Genomic DNA, 19841 nt, shown 5'->3' with positions numbered 1-19841 from the left:
GTTGTTCTCAAAGTCTTCAGTCAGTGCATAATGATCCTACCTACACAGTCGGCCTCCATCACAGGATATGTAGATACATCTGTGCTTGTGTTGCGGATAGATGGAGACAAACCCATTGACTCTTCCACACCTCCGCAACAGACGGAACACCCTCACAACCCTGCGGTAGTTACCAGTCACTCCCAGGATGTTACCATTGAGAATGACTAGGTAGATGCCAGGAGCATACATCTCCTCACCGTTGAGAAGACTGATGTGTTCCACACCGATGTTATACAACACCTTTGCAATTGGGCCCTCCTCAAGCTCTGTCGTGATGTGTGTCATTAGAGCAAGGTTTTTCACAAGTCCACATGCCTAAACATAAAGATAGAGTCATTAGGTATGCCCAGTTTGTAGTGGGTAGTGGGTCATTGAGCTATTTAATGTTCCACAGGGTTTTTGAGCTCCTGGCACACTTTTTGGCCATGCTGAGTCCACAGTCAATATTTGATTCAAATTAGTTTATTGAATTTAATTTTTTTACATAAGATGATTACATTTGCAGACTACTCCTGGGATTGTCAAGTTGAATTTACAAACTCTGACTGAGAGGCCGAACTGTACTTGATAGGGTGAGAAGGAACAAGAAAGGTGAAAACTGTTTAAATTCTATACAGCAGTGCTAAAAGACTGTGGACTAAACATCCAAACCTGAACAAGGAGAATGAATAAAATAATAAAGTAAATACAAACTGCACAATTATAATTTTAAACTTCAGTAAAAACATGGTTGTACAAATTTAAATTAATGTTGGCTTGAGTAAAAAGTAAGGATGGTTTTCAACAATGGAAGGATAAAAATTATACCTTCATGAATCCCTCTTCCCAACTCAAACCTTGTTTGCAGTCAGTCACAGTGAAAAATTATAATTTTAGTGTTCTATAGGTTAATGTGTACTATGGACTCTAGATCAAGTAAAGTCTGCTATCCTAACACAACTTCTTATTGGAAATATTGGAAACGTCAACTTTTTAAAACCGTTGAAAATACTGTTTGTGTTAAAATAAAAATAGCGTGTACAAGACTCATCTGGGAAAGTGTTTGCACTACTCGTACAAAATCCCTTGTTCAGCCTCACACAGGAACATTCATGCTTTTAAACACCAACTTCCCGGTCTTGCAGAGTAGCATACTACTGTAAAGTATTTTTGGTACAAGAGTGGAATCTTTCCTATTTACATAATCCTGCTATCTTAACACAAACCTTTACGTAAAAACTAATAAGTAAGTGAAGTAGTTGTTGAATAGTTGTAATAAATATAAGTTTCTAAAGTCTCAAATATAACAGAATCAACATCACCCACCCTTGATACTGTTTCAGGAAAAACTTCTACTGTACATAAGTACCATTAAAATTAAACTTTTGCTACACTTTGTACACGACTAAGCTTTCTCCTTCCCCAGTACTCACCTCACCCTCAGGGGTGTCTGAAGGGCACAACATTCCCCACTGGGACGGCTGCAGAGACCTCGGCCCCGACACCTTCCTTGTCTTTTCAAACTGAGAGTTGACCCTGGTCATCATCCCCAGGGCGGAGATGTAGGACAGACGAGACAACACCTGTGTCACTCCCTGCCTCTCCATCTTGAATCTCTTTATGGTCCAGTTACCCTAGATATGTTCACAATCAGTACTTTCTACTCTTTACATAATTTTATATGTTATTTGAGGAGTTATTGCCAACATTTTCTATCACGGTGAAAAAATAAGATTCTATAGCGTTGGGATCTGAAATCTGATCTCGCCCTCAGATGAGACAGTACTTAAAAAATAACAAGATTAGCAAACAAACAAAGCTAAGGGTGAGGAATCACAAAAGAAAACCCACACAGGGATCTGCATAGTCAAAACCAGAATTGAAATCCTGAAAGAAAACCATGGTGATGGAGGGTAGAAAAATACAATTCAGTTTATGTTTTGGTATATTGTTTTTTCGTGAATTTCTCATAGGGAATAAGTTATCACCGTAGGTCTCACACCAAGACCTAGACTTAGGACCAATTTTTTTTGTTTTTTTTTTTGAGGCTAAAAACACCATCCGTTTGAATTAATATGTGTGTGTGTGTGTGTGTGTCCGTTAGCACAATAACTCAAGCAAAAATTTTACAAATTTAATTTAATTTAGTACAAAAGTGTCTACATTTATTTAAACGAGTTTGCGAACCAGCATGATCTGATCGGGCTATGGGAACTGGGTTTTAATGAGCCCTCTCATGGGGTAAAAATTGGTTTTCCCATTTTTGACATCCAAAACATAAAAAAATGTTGCAATTTCTTCCCCAACTATTTTGTAGAACATACAAAAATTAATTTAGTTAAGCGTTGTTGTCTTATAACAGTTATGAAGAAAATTCTATAATGTGTAAATTCAAAATTCTTATGTTACTGTTATGGAGAATAAGTAAACTGTGGTGGTTTGCTTGTTTATGGATATATTTTAATCAAATTTGGCACATTTGTTTATTCCATACTTAGCTTTACAGCTCAGCTTATTAATCTCATTTCAATAAATTCACAGCTTATTATCTTTGACTATCCAATAGTCAATGTTATTACCTTCCCTGTAGCAGCAAATCTAAGTACTCATTACATTACAATCTATATATATAATACGCTAAGCCGATTTTTGTGAACAGAACTCCTCCCTCATTTTTGGACCGATTTTGACGATTAAAGTGTCAAAACAATGGCCCTGATCTGTAGTTTTGCAAAGTTTTTTTTGTTTTTTGAAATCTTTATTAGTTTGGACAGGATCTTCCATCAAAGTTGGGTTTTCTCCCATAAGATTAACATGGGGGAATCTTAAATATTTATTGGAAACTTTGTCTCCACTAATTTGAGAGAACGGTTGGGCGGAGAAACTTGGTAGAGGTGTCCAAAGAAAGGTCTTGGTCTGTAGATGATTTATCAAAAGAAAAACTAAGTAAATTCCCTTAGGGCTCTGTCGCAGAAGCCTTTAAAGATCCCTCCACCGATTTGTTTACATTTTGGCCATGTGGATAATACTTTTTAATGAAACAGCTGTTCATTTTTAAATTGTATTTTAAACAACACACATTTATTGAGAGGTATTTGCAATGTTATTTTCTTGAACTCTTAGAGAGCCTTTGAATGTTATTAGGCTAACAAAAAAGTGTTGTGCATTTTTACTAGCGCTACTCAGCAACAAAAATAATTTAATTTATCTCTAAAAACATATTCTTAAAGTGCACTGAGCAGCAGTCTAAAAAATACTATGTCACTTTCTCATATAGTTACAAAATGCTCAAACTCGCATTGTGACATTAATTTATGAATCGGCTTATATTTCTCCATCAGTTATTCATCTGCAGAAGAAGTTCAGTGTACTCTTATCGTGTCTAATAACATCCAAACACAAAAACCTTGCCTAAAATGGTACCTATCTTGACACATTATTTGCAGTGGCCTATATTACGGACCGTGGCCCACTGGGTTGGTAACATCATTGAAAGTAACACGATATTTTGGCTGGAAGAGTAAATAACTATTTAAGCAGCTACTGTCATAACAGAAAGGTCATATTTCTTTTAAACTAAATCACATTATCCTTTATAAGTTGATTAACAATGCATGTAAGTGTCAATATTTACGTAACAGCCAATTTACAGTATCTTTTTCTCTTTGGAAATACCATATTGCTATTTGATTTGCATTATTTGTTGCCAATGAAGCCACACGACCATATAAACGAGGAGGCCCCCAACCGTCGATTTCGACGGGTTTCACCTAGTTTACATAATTTAAATAGGAATTAAATCTGATTATTTTAGGGGAATATTTGAGTGAAAACCCAGCTCGGTAAATGAAAATTCATTTACCCTGCAGGTGGTGGTATTTTTTTAAAACTTGATGAAAAATGTTCAAACACTCCCATTAATAACATAAATGTTCTTTCAACCACAAAAAAATAACTAAAAAAGAATACATTGATGTGTTGTGTGACTTAAGAATCCCTCCTTACCTCTATAACCTTACCTGTAAAACATTGATACTTACAGTTGATATTGCATACACCAGTGCATTAGTGATCAGATCTTGCCTCATATGCTTGACAATATCAAACTGTGCTGCCTTGATCTTGGGAATGTTCTTGTCTGCGATTGCTTTCAACTGTAATTACAATATTTTTTATTTACATTATTAAGTCAAGTTGATAGTTTGATTAAGCTATGTCTATATAGACGACAATAGCCTATCTAATCAAATACTCATTTTGAAAGCACTCATAAAACAGCACCGTAACTTAATGAAAAAATGCATTTATCATGCCTTTTTTGGAACTACTGTATTATAACAATTTATATAACACTTTATTAACATCAGTTTTTAAAAAAAATTATTACCGTTTTACAAAAAATTTTACAACAGTTCGGCTAATGGTAACAACTAACCCTGAAATAAAGTTTTAGAATAGAAAATTTATAATTTTTTGCGGTACGGGTTTTATCTGGCACCTATTTCAGAATAAATAGCATGATCAATAACTCCTAAAATTTAATCAAGTGTGTACTTTAAGCACTTGTACAATATGTTTTTAACCACTTTTTACAAATTTATGTATTTTTATGTTACAAAATAAGCTGCTCTAATGAAATACAGAGTTTGGTAATTGTGGTTTAATGTGAACTGCCTTGTTTTAAGGGGCAAACATGAGGATAAAGTCAATTTTCACAGTTTTGTTTGACTTTAAACTGATTTTATTCTAAAATCGTTGGCAATAGAAAGAACTTTAAATACAAAAGTTGTGGATGATTTAATTCTGCAAAAACAATTTTCCATCATATTTAAGATCCAAGCGTTAATTCAACTTGTACAGACCAAAATATAAAGGTATGATTATGATATACCGGTAAGCATAATCATAGAAAATCATAGAAAAATACAAATTTTTCACAAAAAGTTGATTATTACTTTAATTTATGCTTTGAAAACAAACTTATCGAAATGTGTATTACACAAAGAAATCATGAATAAGTTCAGAAATTAAACAAGAAAAACAGAAGATTAAAAAAAGGACTAGAATAATTTTGAATTTTGACCGATAGGCGAGCCGATAAGCCAATTTAGTTTGTTTGCTTTCAAATTTAAATAACGTCTTTTGTTTCAAATGTGAAAACGCCATGCAAGTCTTCTGTCAAGATGTATAACAAAGTACTTAACTTCGTTGGATTGTGGAAGCATGACATTATTCAACGTTACTGAGGCGCAAGTTCTTGTTGTCATGGTAAAGGTAACTTGAATGGATTTTGTTTTGTTAACTTTAATTTTCCAATTTTGTAGCCACTGAGACAAGTCGTCTAATGCAGCCTGTAAGTTTGACGATGCCAAAATAGGATCCTGATTTGATGACAAAAAAACTGAGTCATCTACAAATGTTGTGACATTGACACTATTTTGTACCCATGTACATGTACGGAAAATAAAGATGTTTTCAATTTGAATTTGTAGGCTTAAACATAGTCCAATTCCACCGGAAATAGCTACCCCCCCTTAACCCCCTGTATGTTTCAAATTTTGTCAAATCCCTTGTCAAATCCCTTCTTATTGAACATCTACACCATACATATAAACAACATATACATACCATACACCATACCATACCATACATGGCAAATATGATAATTCTAGGTTGTATACTATGTGAGATACAGTGGTATTGACAGGTGATTGGTCGTTTCTCACCTCTGAGTTGAACCTCTTGAAGCAGTCTTCAAACATGAGTGACAGCAGTGAGCCAGCTAGCTCGAGGCGTTTGTTGCCGTAGTAGTCTCGGTCATCGACCACTTCCACATCATCTTGCGCTTGAATTACCCTTCGCAGCATCAGAGCCGTGTATATAGCTTTTAGCTTGAAGTTAAAGTTCTCCACCTGTTGATTATATTCATATGAAAACCCTTTGCTTGTTTTAACCAATGAACAGGAAAAACATTTATCAAGGACATTTTTTCTATATGCTTAATGTTTAACTATTGATAGAGGTGGACATGCAATTCCAATGCTAACATGATATAATTTCTTTTTGTAAAAAAATACAACCGACTCCGAACGCTCTAAAAAGAATGAAATAATTTCAATAAAGTAAACTTTTGTATTAGGCAAGCTCACGTATTTTAAGTCGGCGCGGCTCTATGATGATTTTTGATACAAAATTGAAAGAGGGTGTCCATATTGCAGGTGACTATCTATAACTAAAGGTGTTAATCTGCCTGTGTTTTTCATAGTTATGCGTTAAGTGTTATTTTAATACCGTAATCAGATATCGGCATTATAGTGGTATTAACGAGTATCTTTAAAAAGATTATAACGCATTTAAATGTTTCTAACTCTGAAAAGTAACGTTTTAATACTAAACTAGCTTCTTTTCCCTATCATAATATCAAACTAAATTATTTTCCTATTCATATAGAACATTTGTGTGTGTTATTTTTATAATGCATTTATTCTGAAGTAAACATAAAATACAAGAAAATATGTCCTTTAATATATAAACAAAACAGTTCAGTATGTTTTTTATATATTTATGTTATCCAGCTACAATTTATTGATTTTCAAAATACACACACAATATTTAATTTCAATCATATTTGCAGTTTGAGCCGCGCCGACTTGAAATACGTGAGCTTGCCTAATACAAAAGTTTACTTTATTGAAATTATTTGATTCTTTTTAGAGCGTTCGAAGTCGGTTGTATTTTTTTACAAAAAGAAATTATTTCATGATTTTTAGTGACTGTATAATTTTTTATATATCAATCACTTGAGGTTTTTTGATAAGCAAAACTGTTTGAAACAATCAAAAGTTCCACAGAACAATAATTATTTTAAAACTGCTTGAGTCACCTGTTGAGGTTACATAATCATTGGTTATGAAAATAAACATTTTTAGATATTCCTTAAGAAAGAAAGAGTTGTCCATTACATTAGGCCTGATGAAAAACTAATTGTCTTTTCTAGATACATTGAAATGTCAGACATCATCGTTTCCTGCAATCGGTGTACTTCTACATTATAAAAAGAAATACAGTAATGTCTCAAGCCTTTTGGAACAATATGAAAGTTATTCCTCAGCTACCAGCACTAAACAATCTCTCAAAAGTGGAAAATTGGTCGTTAACATGTATAGTACCTTTGGAAAATATTATATGAAAGATTGGTTCAGCTAAAAGTGGTGTAAGTCATGTAGGGGGTTTTGTTTGATCAAGATATAGCCTAGTTGAAATTGCAAATCATCTTCCCCTAGGACTTTCCGAAGCAGGCATAATAGTACTGATATGATAATAGTAACTGGGTAGAGAATATTAATAAACATTCCACATCTGCAAATGCATGTTTAGTAATTAAAATATTTAACACTTTTAAGACAATTGACGATTATTCACTGTCACACTTCTTAGGTCGTGTAAGGAATAATTGCATTTAATTTATATTTAGACCTGTTTTACGAATGCTTTGGTTTTCACAATACACCTTTATTTGTCGATATCATACAGCTATTCACTGAAACATATGTTTTTGTAAGTCAGAATATTCAATACTAAAAACAGAATTACTGTATACACAAATCAGGTCAAACGTTAAAATACATTTTCTATAGTAACTGTTCTATTTCTAATACAAGAATATTAAACACACATCTTGTTTCAACAAACTCTATTTCAAAACTAAACCAATGTTTACAAAAACATGTTTACAAAAATCATCTGTCAACAAAAGATATTTAAACACAAATAAATCATATGACTAGAAGAACAGACTTAATACAACAGTAACCAAAACAAAAAGCATTTTTCTCAATGTAATTAATTTAGGCTCCATGGCAAGAAATAGTTTATTGATCAATATGAAGCAACTGTTTCATGAAGAATTGTCTGTAGCTTCTTTTAATGGTTTCAACTAACAGCTGTAGGAATGTTATTATTATTTATTGCCTTCTCTGCACAAATGTAAACAATCTGCACAAATGTAAACAAAATAAATGTTGAATATTTAAGGTTTTCAGAATTTTTCACCGAAACTAATATTATACTTAAACATAATATATAAGGTACCAAATAGAAACTCTCCTGGTTATTTTGGTGGTGGAACCACACTGATCGGTAAAAGAATCACAGAGAAATTGGTGAACATGAAATGAAATGAAATGAAATGAAAAAAAAAATGAAATGAAAAACGTTTATTTATCCCAAAAATATAAACTAAAACAGAGAGTAGCTATACAACTAACAGTACAATATTTCTAAAATAAAATAAAATTTGCCTTACTTATGGGATAGGCCTACATGGGCAGGTGCCTGTGCGTAGGCCTGGCTGTTATCAGTCTAAGCAAATTGAGGGCACACACTAAAATTGGGAAGGTTTTTAAGCCTTGTTAATTTAACTTGATCGTTTAGCGGATAAGAGAATGTCGGCGACGACAACCAAAGCCAGTGCAATCTAAGACAGGAGACATTGTGAGGGCGAGGGGGTCGAAGGGTCAAGGATTGTTTAGTCAGGGTCAAGTAAGGTTAGGTCTGATCAAAGTTTCGGCCTCTTCATTGGTAATCGTGTGCAGTAAAACAAGCATCTGTTTTTTGAATTTCTGTATTGAGGGTAAACTAAAAATGTGTTGAATATTATATTTTTGAATTAGATTTCGATATAGAATCTGAGCAACATAAAAACAGTTGGTAGTTAGAACTGACTTATGTAGCTGAGGGACAGATATTCCAACATTGTGTGAATATCTTGTGTAGTGTTGATGTGTGACTGCTGTAAGGATTGTGTTTGAGTTTTTGAATGTGTGACTAAGAAGAAACTGAATGAAAATATGTCTGACTGGTAATACTCCCGTCTCACGGAATAGCGCATCAGTGGAGTACCTTTTATTTTTTCTAAAAGCTACTTTCAAAATTGATCTTTGGACCACATTCAAGGGTTCCAAGGTGGTGTGATAGCATGCTCCCCAGCAGATAATACCAAATGAAATCAAGGATTGTACATAAGCGAAATAAGCTCTCTTTACGTCCTCCTCGTCCAAAATGACACTCAGTTGATTAAAAGCATATATGTATTTACGAATCTTTTTCTTTAAGAAATCTACATGCTCTGACCACCTCATTCGGTAGTCAAAATAAACACCTAAATAGTTGTAATAATCTACTTTTTCAATGTATTCACAATTACAAGATATACTGTTATGGTCGCCGCAACAATGAATCTTCAAATTGTCTAGACTATAATCAGTGCTTGTACTGAGTGATATCGGAAGAAATTTAGTCTTGTTCACATTAAGTGAGAGCACATTTTGATCTAGCCATTTTTTTAGAAGTGAGAGGTCACGGAGAGCTTTAGACCTGACATCCTCCCAAGAACGACCCTTTAACAAAACTAATGTGTCGTCAGCAAATAAAAATAGTTCACCATCCAGGTTCAGTTTTGAAATGTTATTTATATATATTAGAAAAAGTATAGGCCCCAGAGTACTTCCCTGAATAACCCCATACTCAATTAAATTTGCATCACTATTCACACCACAAATGGAAACTACTTGATGTCTGTCAGATAAATAGTTTTTGAACCAGGCGAGAGCAGTGCCTCTGACACCGATCTGTTCCAATTTTGCTATCAACAAGTTTCTGTTAATTGAGTCAAATGCTTTTTTTAAATCTAAGAAAATTAACATAGAACGATTGTTATTAGCCATTGAGTTATTTATAGATTTACATACTTCAAAAAGTGCATCAGAGATGTTTTTATCTTTTCTAAACCCAAATTGTGAATTAGATAATATATTGTTATTATGAAGGTACTCCACCAACTGCTCCTTGACAATACGCTCTAAAACCTTGGAAAACACGCTTAACAATGAGATTGGTCTAAAGTTGTTACAGTCTTTTGGATCACCTGTTTTAAATAAAGGAATTACTTTTGCAGTTTTGAATTGAGCCGGGAATATACCAGTCAGTAGAGATAGATTAATTATGTGTAGCAGCGGAATGTAAATTACGAGTGCGTTTTGTTTAAGTAAATCAGCCGAAACTTCGTCCAGACCCGGAGCTGAGCCACCGCGCAGCTCGGAGATGTGTCGTAGTACGTCTTGTGCAGAAACAGTTTGCAATGTGAAAGTAGAGTCCAGTCTGTAGTCAGAGTCAACAACCACTGGGGTCCCACCCGCATCTATCTGCCTCGATAGATTTACTCCAACAGAAGCAAAGAAGTTATTAAAATCATCTGCTATCTCGTGTTTTGCGGCTTGAGTATCATGAGACATGCTGGGAATAAATTTATCAATTGGAAATGAATTTTTATTACGTGGCCTGCCAGCAAGATCATTGATCAGTCCCCAAAACAATTTTGGATTCCTATTGTTCTGGTACAATCTTTCCCTGTAAAAATCTCGTTTGGCTCTTTTTAATAGATTGCATAGGTTTTGTCTGTAATTCCTATAATAAGTTTGTAGATAATCATTAAATGGTTCACGACGAGCGGCTTTACTTAATTTGTCTCTAGTACGTATTGATTTGACCAAACTGTCAGTAATCCATGGTTTAATTCTTTTACGTCTAGATGATCTTGAAGTTATAGGTTTTTTTGCATTTTGTAAAGCAAAATCTAGATTTTTGTAAAACATTTCACAGCACATATTGATATCTATACAGTTTAGGATAGGTCCCCAGTCGGTCTGAGAGAGATTTTGAGTGAGAAGGGTGTGATCAAGGTAAGTTTGAGAAGGTCCGGTAGCAGTGTGAATGTTAAGTGTGTGTGCGTGAGTGTATGCAGTGCCATGTATAGTGAGGGCGGTGGCATAGTGGTCGGTGAGGCTAGTGTGCAGTACAGCAGCGCGCACAGCAGCCATGTCACAGTAACGCACAAATATGTGATCAATGCAGGAGGCAGTGTCCTGTGTAACTCTAGTCGGTCTGTCCACACACTGTACAAGTCCAGAACCAAGTAAACTGTTTAAGTAGAGGTCAATTAGTATATCCTTGTTCAAAAGGTTTAAATTCATGTCACACATAAAAATGCACATTTTGTTTCTATCTATGTTCTGATAATAAGTCTCAAGTTCACTAGTGAATTGTACTGGATTGCTGTCGAATGTTCTGTAGAGTGCAAGTAAATTGAAGTTCTTGTTGCAGTACACAAAGTCCAGTGATAACCCATGAACGTCCCCCAGAGTGATTTGTCGTGCAGTAGCTGATAGTGATTTGTTAGTAAACACAATGATACCATCATTGCGGTTACGTTGAGTGGTAGTCATGGGAGTGTCAAACCCGTCGATGTTCGCCCCCACCCCTCCCCCGCCAAGCCAGCACTCAGAAAAAATTATAACATCTAGACTGGTATTAAAAGAATCTAAGTAAACTAAAAACTCATCAAAATTTTTGGAAAAGCTTCTAATGTTATTGTGAAAAATTTTCAGGCTCTTTAAATGATAATTAAAAAAATTAATGTATTGATCTGTGGAATGTAGCTCAAGACAATGGAAGTCGCCGTCGCCGTCATCATCACAGTTATTAAAAAATTGCATCGGCCAAGCCCCAGTCACCTGCCCAGTCAACCATTGATACAACTATAACACTATACCACTAAAATCTAGCATGAGAATAAATATTAAGTTGCTGTTTCAAAATAAAGTAGCCTTATCAAAAACAAAACAAAACCTTCACTGTAATAAAAATGTACAAGTACAATGATAGATAACTTCAAAATTGAAAATATAGGAGAAAAAACTGATTAAAAGGAGCAAAATTACTTTAGTATAACAACTTCCACAATTTCAAAGATTTCAAAAACTGTACTATGGACTAAATTTATCTTAGAACATTTATCATAATATAATTAATTAATACTGCAAAATGAGTTGTATGATTACAGCGTAATAATTATTAAAAGGAGAAAAAATACTTTTAATGAAATTTTAATATTTTCAATCGGCCTAGTTAGATAGTTTATAAAATTCCAATCAAGAATACAATAGAAGATTATTACAAATAGGTACAAACTTCGTAGGAAAAATATTTAACTTGACTACAAATAACTGGAACTTTAGATGATAACTGCAATTAACATTAGAGGAAGAAAAATAATGAAATAAACTATTTCTCTTGTAATGTAAAAACAATTTTTTTTGTTATTTGGCTATTAAAATATGAAATTATAAATTTCAAATGGATAAGTGTAACCATACCTGCAATGTTGGAACATAACTACGCTATACTACATTACTTAGCTATTAATGTGTATTTTGTATTATAAGCAATATTTGATTCAAGTAATTAGTTTATGCAGAAGCTCTTAAATAAACTTTTGGATAATTTCTATGCAAGAACATTAAGTTATTACAATTTTAAAGCTACAAAAGGTTTACGATTTAAATTTCACCGTTTTAAGTTTTAGTAAAAAATTTAAAGAATAACATAATTAACTAAATTTAAATGATTGTGAATATACGTGTGTTGGCATGAGAGAACGGATCGATTGAAAGATAAAAATGTGTAACATAGAAAGTTCATAATTATACTAATTTAATATATTTAGAACATTTTAAATTTTTGTATTCTGATAACAATGTCACAAAAATATAATGGTTATAGAAAAATGTAATTGAAAAAATTGTAAACTATCTATTGTAGAGGAGAAATAATGTTACAACCTACATATTAGTTGATGGCGGAAACTGTAGAGAACATACATAGAAAAAAAAAAACATCGCCACAGACAAATTGAGAACCTCCTCCTTTTGTTGGTAGTGGGGAAGTCGGTTAAAAATAATATAAATTGAGTTAACAGAGTGTGCTGGGTTAACAATTTTTAACCAAGATTAACTGAAAAGATGACTTTTTATTTTGTAAACATGACAATGTACCTGTCTGTGTATTACATTTGTAATAACTTAAACAGATGTTATGTGCAATAAAGAATTGTCATTTGTCATTGTCATTTGTCATTTGTCATTGTCATTTGTCATTTGTAAACATTAAACAATAACATCTGTTAAGTCAACGTTACATCAGCAGAGCGAGCTGGTTCAGTGACAGAGCGATGGACTTGAAATCCCGCCAATCACCAATGGATTTTATCAAAGTGATAATGCCACGACCCCCTTTAGGCCAAGCCTAAAGTAAGTTAATGTAAAAAACAATTCCAAACTAGAACCTAGAAAAAAAGTCACATCCACTATCATAGTATAAACAAATTATAGAGAAATGGAATTTTGACAGTAGCACACTAAGAGTGGCTCATTCAACTATCCCCTGTTTGGAAGTAACATTTCTGAAGTTGGCTTTGAAGATGGGATGACTACTTCATTCAAAAGTCACTAAATCTTATCAGGATCATATAGGATACTTTGATAGAATTTTGATACATATTAAAATTTCTTTAATTGAGGTTATAGCCCAGCTCGTAAGGTAGAGAACACAATTATACCATTAGTCCTGAAGAAACTCTCTCTCCTTGGTTGAAAATGCTGTCAGTGGCAGTAAAATATTGTTATATTTTGTGTAAAGTGTAACGTTTTGTGTCTAGGTACTAAACATGATCTAGTAGTATTGGTTTTTAAGTTGTCAAATCTCAAGATCAAATTACCGGAACATGAGCCAGGATGACTGAGGCTAGCATATCTCTTGCTTCATCTACTGGTGGTTTTGGTTTTCCACTCGGACCAAAAAACCTCTTCTGTTTTGCCTTTCTTCCAATGTAACTGCAACAAATATATGTTTATAAAATCAAATTCCTTTTTAAGAACACTTTATTGATTAAATCTACATAATTAAATATTAGCTTTGATGACAAATCTTATATATTAAAACGTAACAGGGTATTTTATTTACCCATTCTCAATCAACCACTCGACAGATTTTTATGATTTTTGGGTTGAAAGAAAGATAATTTTGAGAACTAGGGAATGTCGAAGCCATAATTTTAGTTTAGGGTCCCAGTTTTTTACACGTTAAGTTTTAATTTTTGAAAAGTCTAGCAGCCGACGCTAACATTCTAAACTAGCTTTTGGTATAATATAATTTGCTTAGCATAACAGCTGTAAACATTCATTGTTTGTGACACAAAATCAGCATTTGGATAAAAACTAAAAGACATACTTACGGTTGACTTATTTATACTTTGTGTAATGCTAATCATTGATAAGTTCAACTCTTTGGTAAGAGGATGGCAGATTAATTCAATATACAAAGTAAAATGCTAGGATGTTCAAATTATCTTCGGTTTGTTTTTTGCAATATAATTAATTTGTTTTAACTAACAGCTGGTTAAATATAAAAAAACTCAACAGAACTATGAGGTTAATTTATTTTGTCATTGATTATAGGAAATTAAGATTAGTAGAGATAAGTAATACCCATTGATATTTACAAGTCAAGGCTCTGTACACGAGTCTTGGCAAATTATTTTACTGCTCAACTTTTTGAGGAAGGAGTAGGAAAATAACTATTTTTAAATGTTTTAATTAATCTTAGTAGCTCTTTGTTTACAATTAATGTTTCTATCTTTCTACTGTGTGCTACTTATAATCAGTGTGCAAATCAGCCGTAAATCTCTCTTCAACGCTTTTCACGTAGTCATAATTTCTGTTTTATTGTAAAATAATCGGATTTGCATATCGTATAGGCCTATAGGCCTAATGGAATAAAAACATATTTGGTCATGCAACATTTGTTTTCAAGATGATTTTTCACATTAAAACTGCAATAAAATTTGTCTTTATAAGTGTAAACTATTTGTTCTGAATTATACACTACATAACATGGCCTATAAAACATGGAAAAAGGTAATGACTAGGCCTAAATACCTTAGTTTGTATGATCTTGTCTTGTTTTTTAGTCGAGTAAATCCGTACGAGAACCCTAAAAAAATTGCTTTAAATTGTTTTATTGGTTATTTTGACTTAGAATTATGTGTATTTTCCAGAAAAAAAGTCTAATGAAATCGAAGTCTCGGAAGTCCAAAATTCAAGATGGCGTCCAAGATTTTGGTCAAATGTGTCCGTTAGCACAATAACTCAAGCAAAAATGATCCGAATTCGATGAAATTTGGTACAAACATGTAAACCTACATTTATTTGAACGAGTTCGCGAACCAGCATGATCGGACCATGGGAAAAGGGGTTTATGGGCGGTTTTATGGGGTAAAAATTGGTTTTCCCCATTTTTGACCCTAAAAACGTAAAATTTTGCAATTTATTTCGAAACCATTTTAGGGCTCAGAAAAAAAAACAATTTAGTACATTGAAGCGTTGTCATAGGCCTAATACCTAGTTACGGAGAAAATTCAAAAAAAAATAAATTTAAAATTCCTATGTTATTCTTACGGAGAATAAGAAAACTTGTTGTAGTTAGCCTGTATATGAAAATATTTTTATCAAATTTGGAAAATGCATTTGTTTTATACTGAACTATTCAACATTTTACTAAGAACACTTTTTTACCCTCCCTGTTGCAGCAAACCGAAGTACTAGTTAAAGTATTGCTATTTAAATAGGGAATAAATGTGATATTTTTAATGTGATATTTTAGTGTAAATTCAATCAGGCAAATTGAAATTCGCTTAGGGTGCAGGTTTGCTGCGGCGGGGGTATTTTTATTTATGACTAATTTTTGCTTGAAAAATCCAATAATAGGTCTTCAAATAAAGATCACAAGCTTGCTAAAATGCAACATACATATTTTATTTACTTAAATAAATATCTATACATTTTTAACCCGAAAGGATTTTTTAGATAAGAATAGGCTTGTATTAATCGGGAATCTGAGCTATCATAAAGCCACATTTCAACCCAATCCGACCAGTAGTTAATGCGTGATTGAACTTCAAACAAACAAACGGTCACATTTATAACATTAGTAATAGTATAATATAGTCGCACTTTCTTGTGGTTAGTAGTAAAGCATTATACAAATAATAATTCATAATTTTCATCAAGTTGTAAATTGTACACTGTTATGATCACTTTACGAACTGTCATATTGTTCTCCAAGCTGGTAAAGTCCACAAGCTGTGAGCTGATGCATTAATTAAAACAATATGACCAACTTACTTGAGCATGACGTAAAAAATATATAAAAATAGTCAACTAATTTTACTAAGCAAAGCTAAATCAAAATGGCCTACTGACTTAAGTGCTTGAGTTTGAGTAAATACATCCACAGTATAACATTCTTCTATGGAAGGAGCCAATTTCTTAAGGATCTCCTGTTCCGTCCCCACCATCTGAACGATCTGCTGATCAGACTGAAAGCCCATCGCCTTGAATACCACCACTATGGGAATATCCTGCAATGACCCAAACACATCAGAACTTTTCACTTTCTGAATGAAACCAGTAGAAGGTTACAAACATTTATTGCTTTATATCACCAACAACTTAAGTAAAAGTCTTGTACGGTTGGCTTGTACTTTTATTACTAGACAATTTTGTAATTGTAACAAAAAATATAGTTGAAGATCACTGTCTCACTAACCACTGTGCTAATCTATGCTCTTAGCTTTTAACTCCCTGTGATTACTAAAATATTCATTGAATAGAACAAAATGTTTTTATTTGTTGTCATCTTTATCTTTCTTATCTTATTTATATATAGGCCTACACATAATATTATGTGTGGTCTATGTTATACTATTGGTAACAAGTGAAGTTTCAAAACATTTCACTTTTTTCTAGAAGATTTTCAATTTCTTCCATAAAAAATCCCACTGGCTAAGATACTTAAACAAATAACTCATTCTGTTCAAAAGATATTGTTCTTTTCCCTCTTAAACTTAATTAAAAACCTAATCCTAAGAGCCCTTTACCAACAATACTTCCAGTCACCATAGACTTTGATATGTCTAATATGATCAATATTAAATGTCCTTCCTTGCATTGATGAGCAATGCTTTGTCGAAGTCACCTTGCTAAGCGGATAAACACTTGCACTAAAATGGAGATGTCCGTTGGAATAAATAAATACATCTCACAATTTTAGCACCTTCAATTTGAGATTACCTTAATTTGATTACTAAAAACATATAATTTCCATCAGCAAAATCAATTTATGGTTTCTAACACCTAGGCTAAAATGTTTTGATTTTGGTGAGATAATCCATGGAAAATAATAATAAATAAGAATTTTCTTGCCCACTTACATCCTGCAGCAGGTTATGCTTCAAGTAGTATTTGCCTCGCTTCATGATGATGTTAGTTCGTGACTTTTTATCGTGAGTGCTACTGGTCACCTGACATTGGATCCCTCCCTTACGATCTTCCTCTACAATCATTCTGTTCCGAGACAACTGCTCTTGGATCAGAATCACCTGGAAAATTAATAAGCCTAAATAAAACATACTATGGAAAATATGTCTTAAAGTGACTTTTAGTGTTTAAATTAATCCCACAATATTATTTATTATTCACTGTAACATTTAACCAATCGGGTGCACAAACAACGGTGATCTAGTTCCAGCGTTTAACACTTCCATGAATAGTAAATGTCACTGAGTGACCCTAGCTCACACATCCAGTTACCACAACTAAATGGCCAATAACTGGTCTCATCAACTTAACAATAATTTTAAATAAAATCATTGATATTATTCTTTTGTTTCGTTGTTCCTGTTTTTGTTTTTTTATAATACCAGAACCTCACCAAATACCTATTAATCTGCGTACACTACTGATCAGAGGACAGTGAATTACTGTTACGGTAAATTGACAAGGGCAATCTAGTGGTGACTGCAGAGAAAATATAGTGCATGCAGCCAATCTTAAACAGGCTAGGTTTAGCTTACCAGCCTAAGACGCCTACTGGGAGACTGTGTTCGGTTACACTAATAGTAGCCTACATTAAAGAAAATATATTTTAACCGTTCTCTTCAAAATACAATTAAGGAATCATGATACCTTTTCAGTTCCTCGAACTATGAAGTAACCACCAGGATCGTGAGGACATTCATTCAGCTTTGACAATTCGTACTCTGATTTCTTGTATAACGCGCAATTTGAACTTCGTAGCATTATGGGCATCCTAAAACAAAAACAATTATGTACTAAACAATTTTTAAGGTTCATGTATGTCATATGACAATTCTACAATTAATTAAATGAATTTATTACTACTAAATTAATATAGTTTTATATAGCGTATCAAACTTGTGTTTAAGTAATCTTTACTTATACTAGGGGTAAAATGGATGATCAAAGTTCACGATCAAACCAGAAGTCAGGTTGAGTTTAAGAAAAGGCCGTGTGGCTCTAGCTTTGCCAGCAAAAAATCAAGAATTTTAATTTCATTTTATTGAGAAAAAACAAGTAAGTAAGACCACATTAAATTGGCGTTTAATGAAATTTTAAGCAATATTGACAAATCGATATTGAAAAAATGTTATACAAGAGCTATAATTAGTCATTAATATACAATTTCTATTGGACCATTTTTAACAATGTAGGCTACGCTAGTAATGTCATTTGTATACAGAATAATGAGAAAGAGTAAACTTAGTAGTAAATACTACAAGGTGTGCTGAGAAGGTGGCTCAGTTGGTAGAGCGACAGACTTTGAAACTTTAACAGCAAAGTCAATGGTTTTTACCCCGTACTTGTCACTAAATGTTACAGTTCACCATTTTACAGTACTGGCTCACCCCTTGCTTAGGAGGAAATGCTCCACGCACGGGCCTGAGTTCTATGTGAACGGACAAATTATAAATTATAGAGGCCGCTAACTTCTTCTTATTGTAAAAAATGTACTGACCCATTATTTAGCTTTGAAAAAATGCACATGTTCAATATGATAGATTTAACATAGTAACCTCTTAACAAGTCCATTAGGTTATCTTTTCCTAAACACCAGATTACAGACTGGGCCCTATGTTTATCTCCTTAGGCTCTTATAACTAAAAAGACTCACAATCTTAGAAAGGATCTTATTAGACCCATATTATTCAGAGTAGAGTCAAGGACTTTTCCCTTTTAAAATCTTATCAAGCAAAATTTTTCTGCTAAAATAATTGTCTCATTACACTCTTAATAACTTATCTTTTTTTTTTGTTGTCAGTGATGACATTAAAGATGATTTAACTGAATACCTATCTGTAATTGTTTACATTCATACCTGCCAATAAGAAGGTTACTCCTGGCTACCCTAGTACTGCCTCGTGTATACTCTATGTCCACAGTGATAGGCGCTGAGTACGTCAGATCACGCAGACGACACTCATGAGGGGATGTTTTCCGGGTGATGTTGAACCCTTCTTCTACATCAGGTGTGCCAACATATATATTTAAGTACCTATGTAAACATCAAAGGGCATTAAAAATATTAAACTCTGTAAAATGAAATGATTTTTTATCATTGTTTAGTTAGAATTCATATAAAATGACATATAAATAGTCAGCCAAAAGCTAGTATCAGTAGCATTTCAATCAATTAAGAAGCCATCTACCATCTTAATTATTTTATTTTTTTATACCATCTTAAAAGAATAACAACTTTAGATGATGTAAGTTAAACTGCAAGAGATATCACATACTGAAAAGATGACAACCTATATATATGTAGTGTATGTACAATAATGTAGCATTATGTTGTCATTTATACCATATTCATATTTATGTTATGTTATAAAAGAGTTGGCAATATGTTTTGCATTTGTAGCCTGACTGCAATCAGGAGACTGTGACGGCATATCGTGTGTTTTCAATAAAGCTCCCGGATTTGGCTACAACCCATCACGCCACTATTCCCTCCCTGCATCAATCGCCGATCTAAAAGTTTCCTTGCTCTCCAGTCCTCAAGATTCCAGC

General features: G+C 33.2%; 1 protein-coding gene across 1 annotated transcript in view; it reads right to left on the bottom strand.

Moving 5' to 3' along the window:
• LOC128985638 (DNA-directed RNA polymerase III subunit RPC2-like) overlaps positions 1–19841 on the bottom strand; it is a 42944-nt gene that overhangs the window by 20231 nt on the left and 2872 nt on the right. Inside the window, exons 3-11 of the mRNA XM_054405368.1 lie at positions 19150–19326; positions 17940–18063; positions 17186–17353; positions 16176–16333; positions 13634–13748; positions 5748–5933; positions 4062–4175; positions 1455–1655; positions 41–357 (exon numbers count right to left, since the gene is read on the bottom strand). Coding sequence (XP_054261343.1) covers positions 41–357; positions 1455–1655; positions 4062–4175; positions 5748–5933; positions 13634–13748; positions 16176–16333; positions 17186–17353; positions 17940–18063; positions 19150–19326 — 1560 coding nt within the window. The remainder of the gene's footprint in view (positions 1–40; positions 358–1454; positions 1656–4061; positions 4176–5747; positions 5934–13633; positions 13749–16175; positions 16334–17185; positions 17354–17939; positions 18064–19149; positions 19327–19841) is intronic.

Source organism: Macrosteles quadrilineatus, unplaced genomic scaffold (assembly GCF_028750875.1).
Source record: "Macrosteles quadrilineatus isolate MER2022 unplaced genomic scaffold, UCM_ALF_1.0 Scaffold_2__2_contigs__length_208266976, whole genome shotgun sequence".
Classification (NCBI taxonomy): domain Eukaryota; kingdom Metazoa; phylum Arthropoda; class Insecta; order Hemiptera; family Cicadellidae; genus Macrosteles; species Macrosteles quadrilineatus.
The sequence above is the reverse complement of the archived record's forward strand: the minus strand, read 5'-3'. Positions and strand labels throughout refer to the sequence as shown.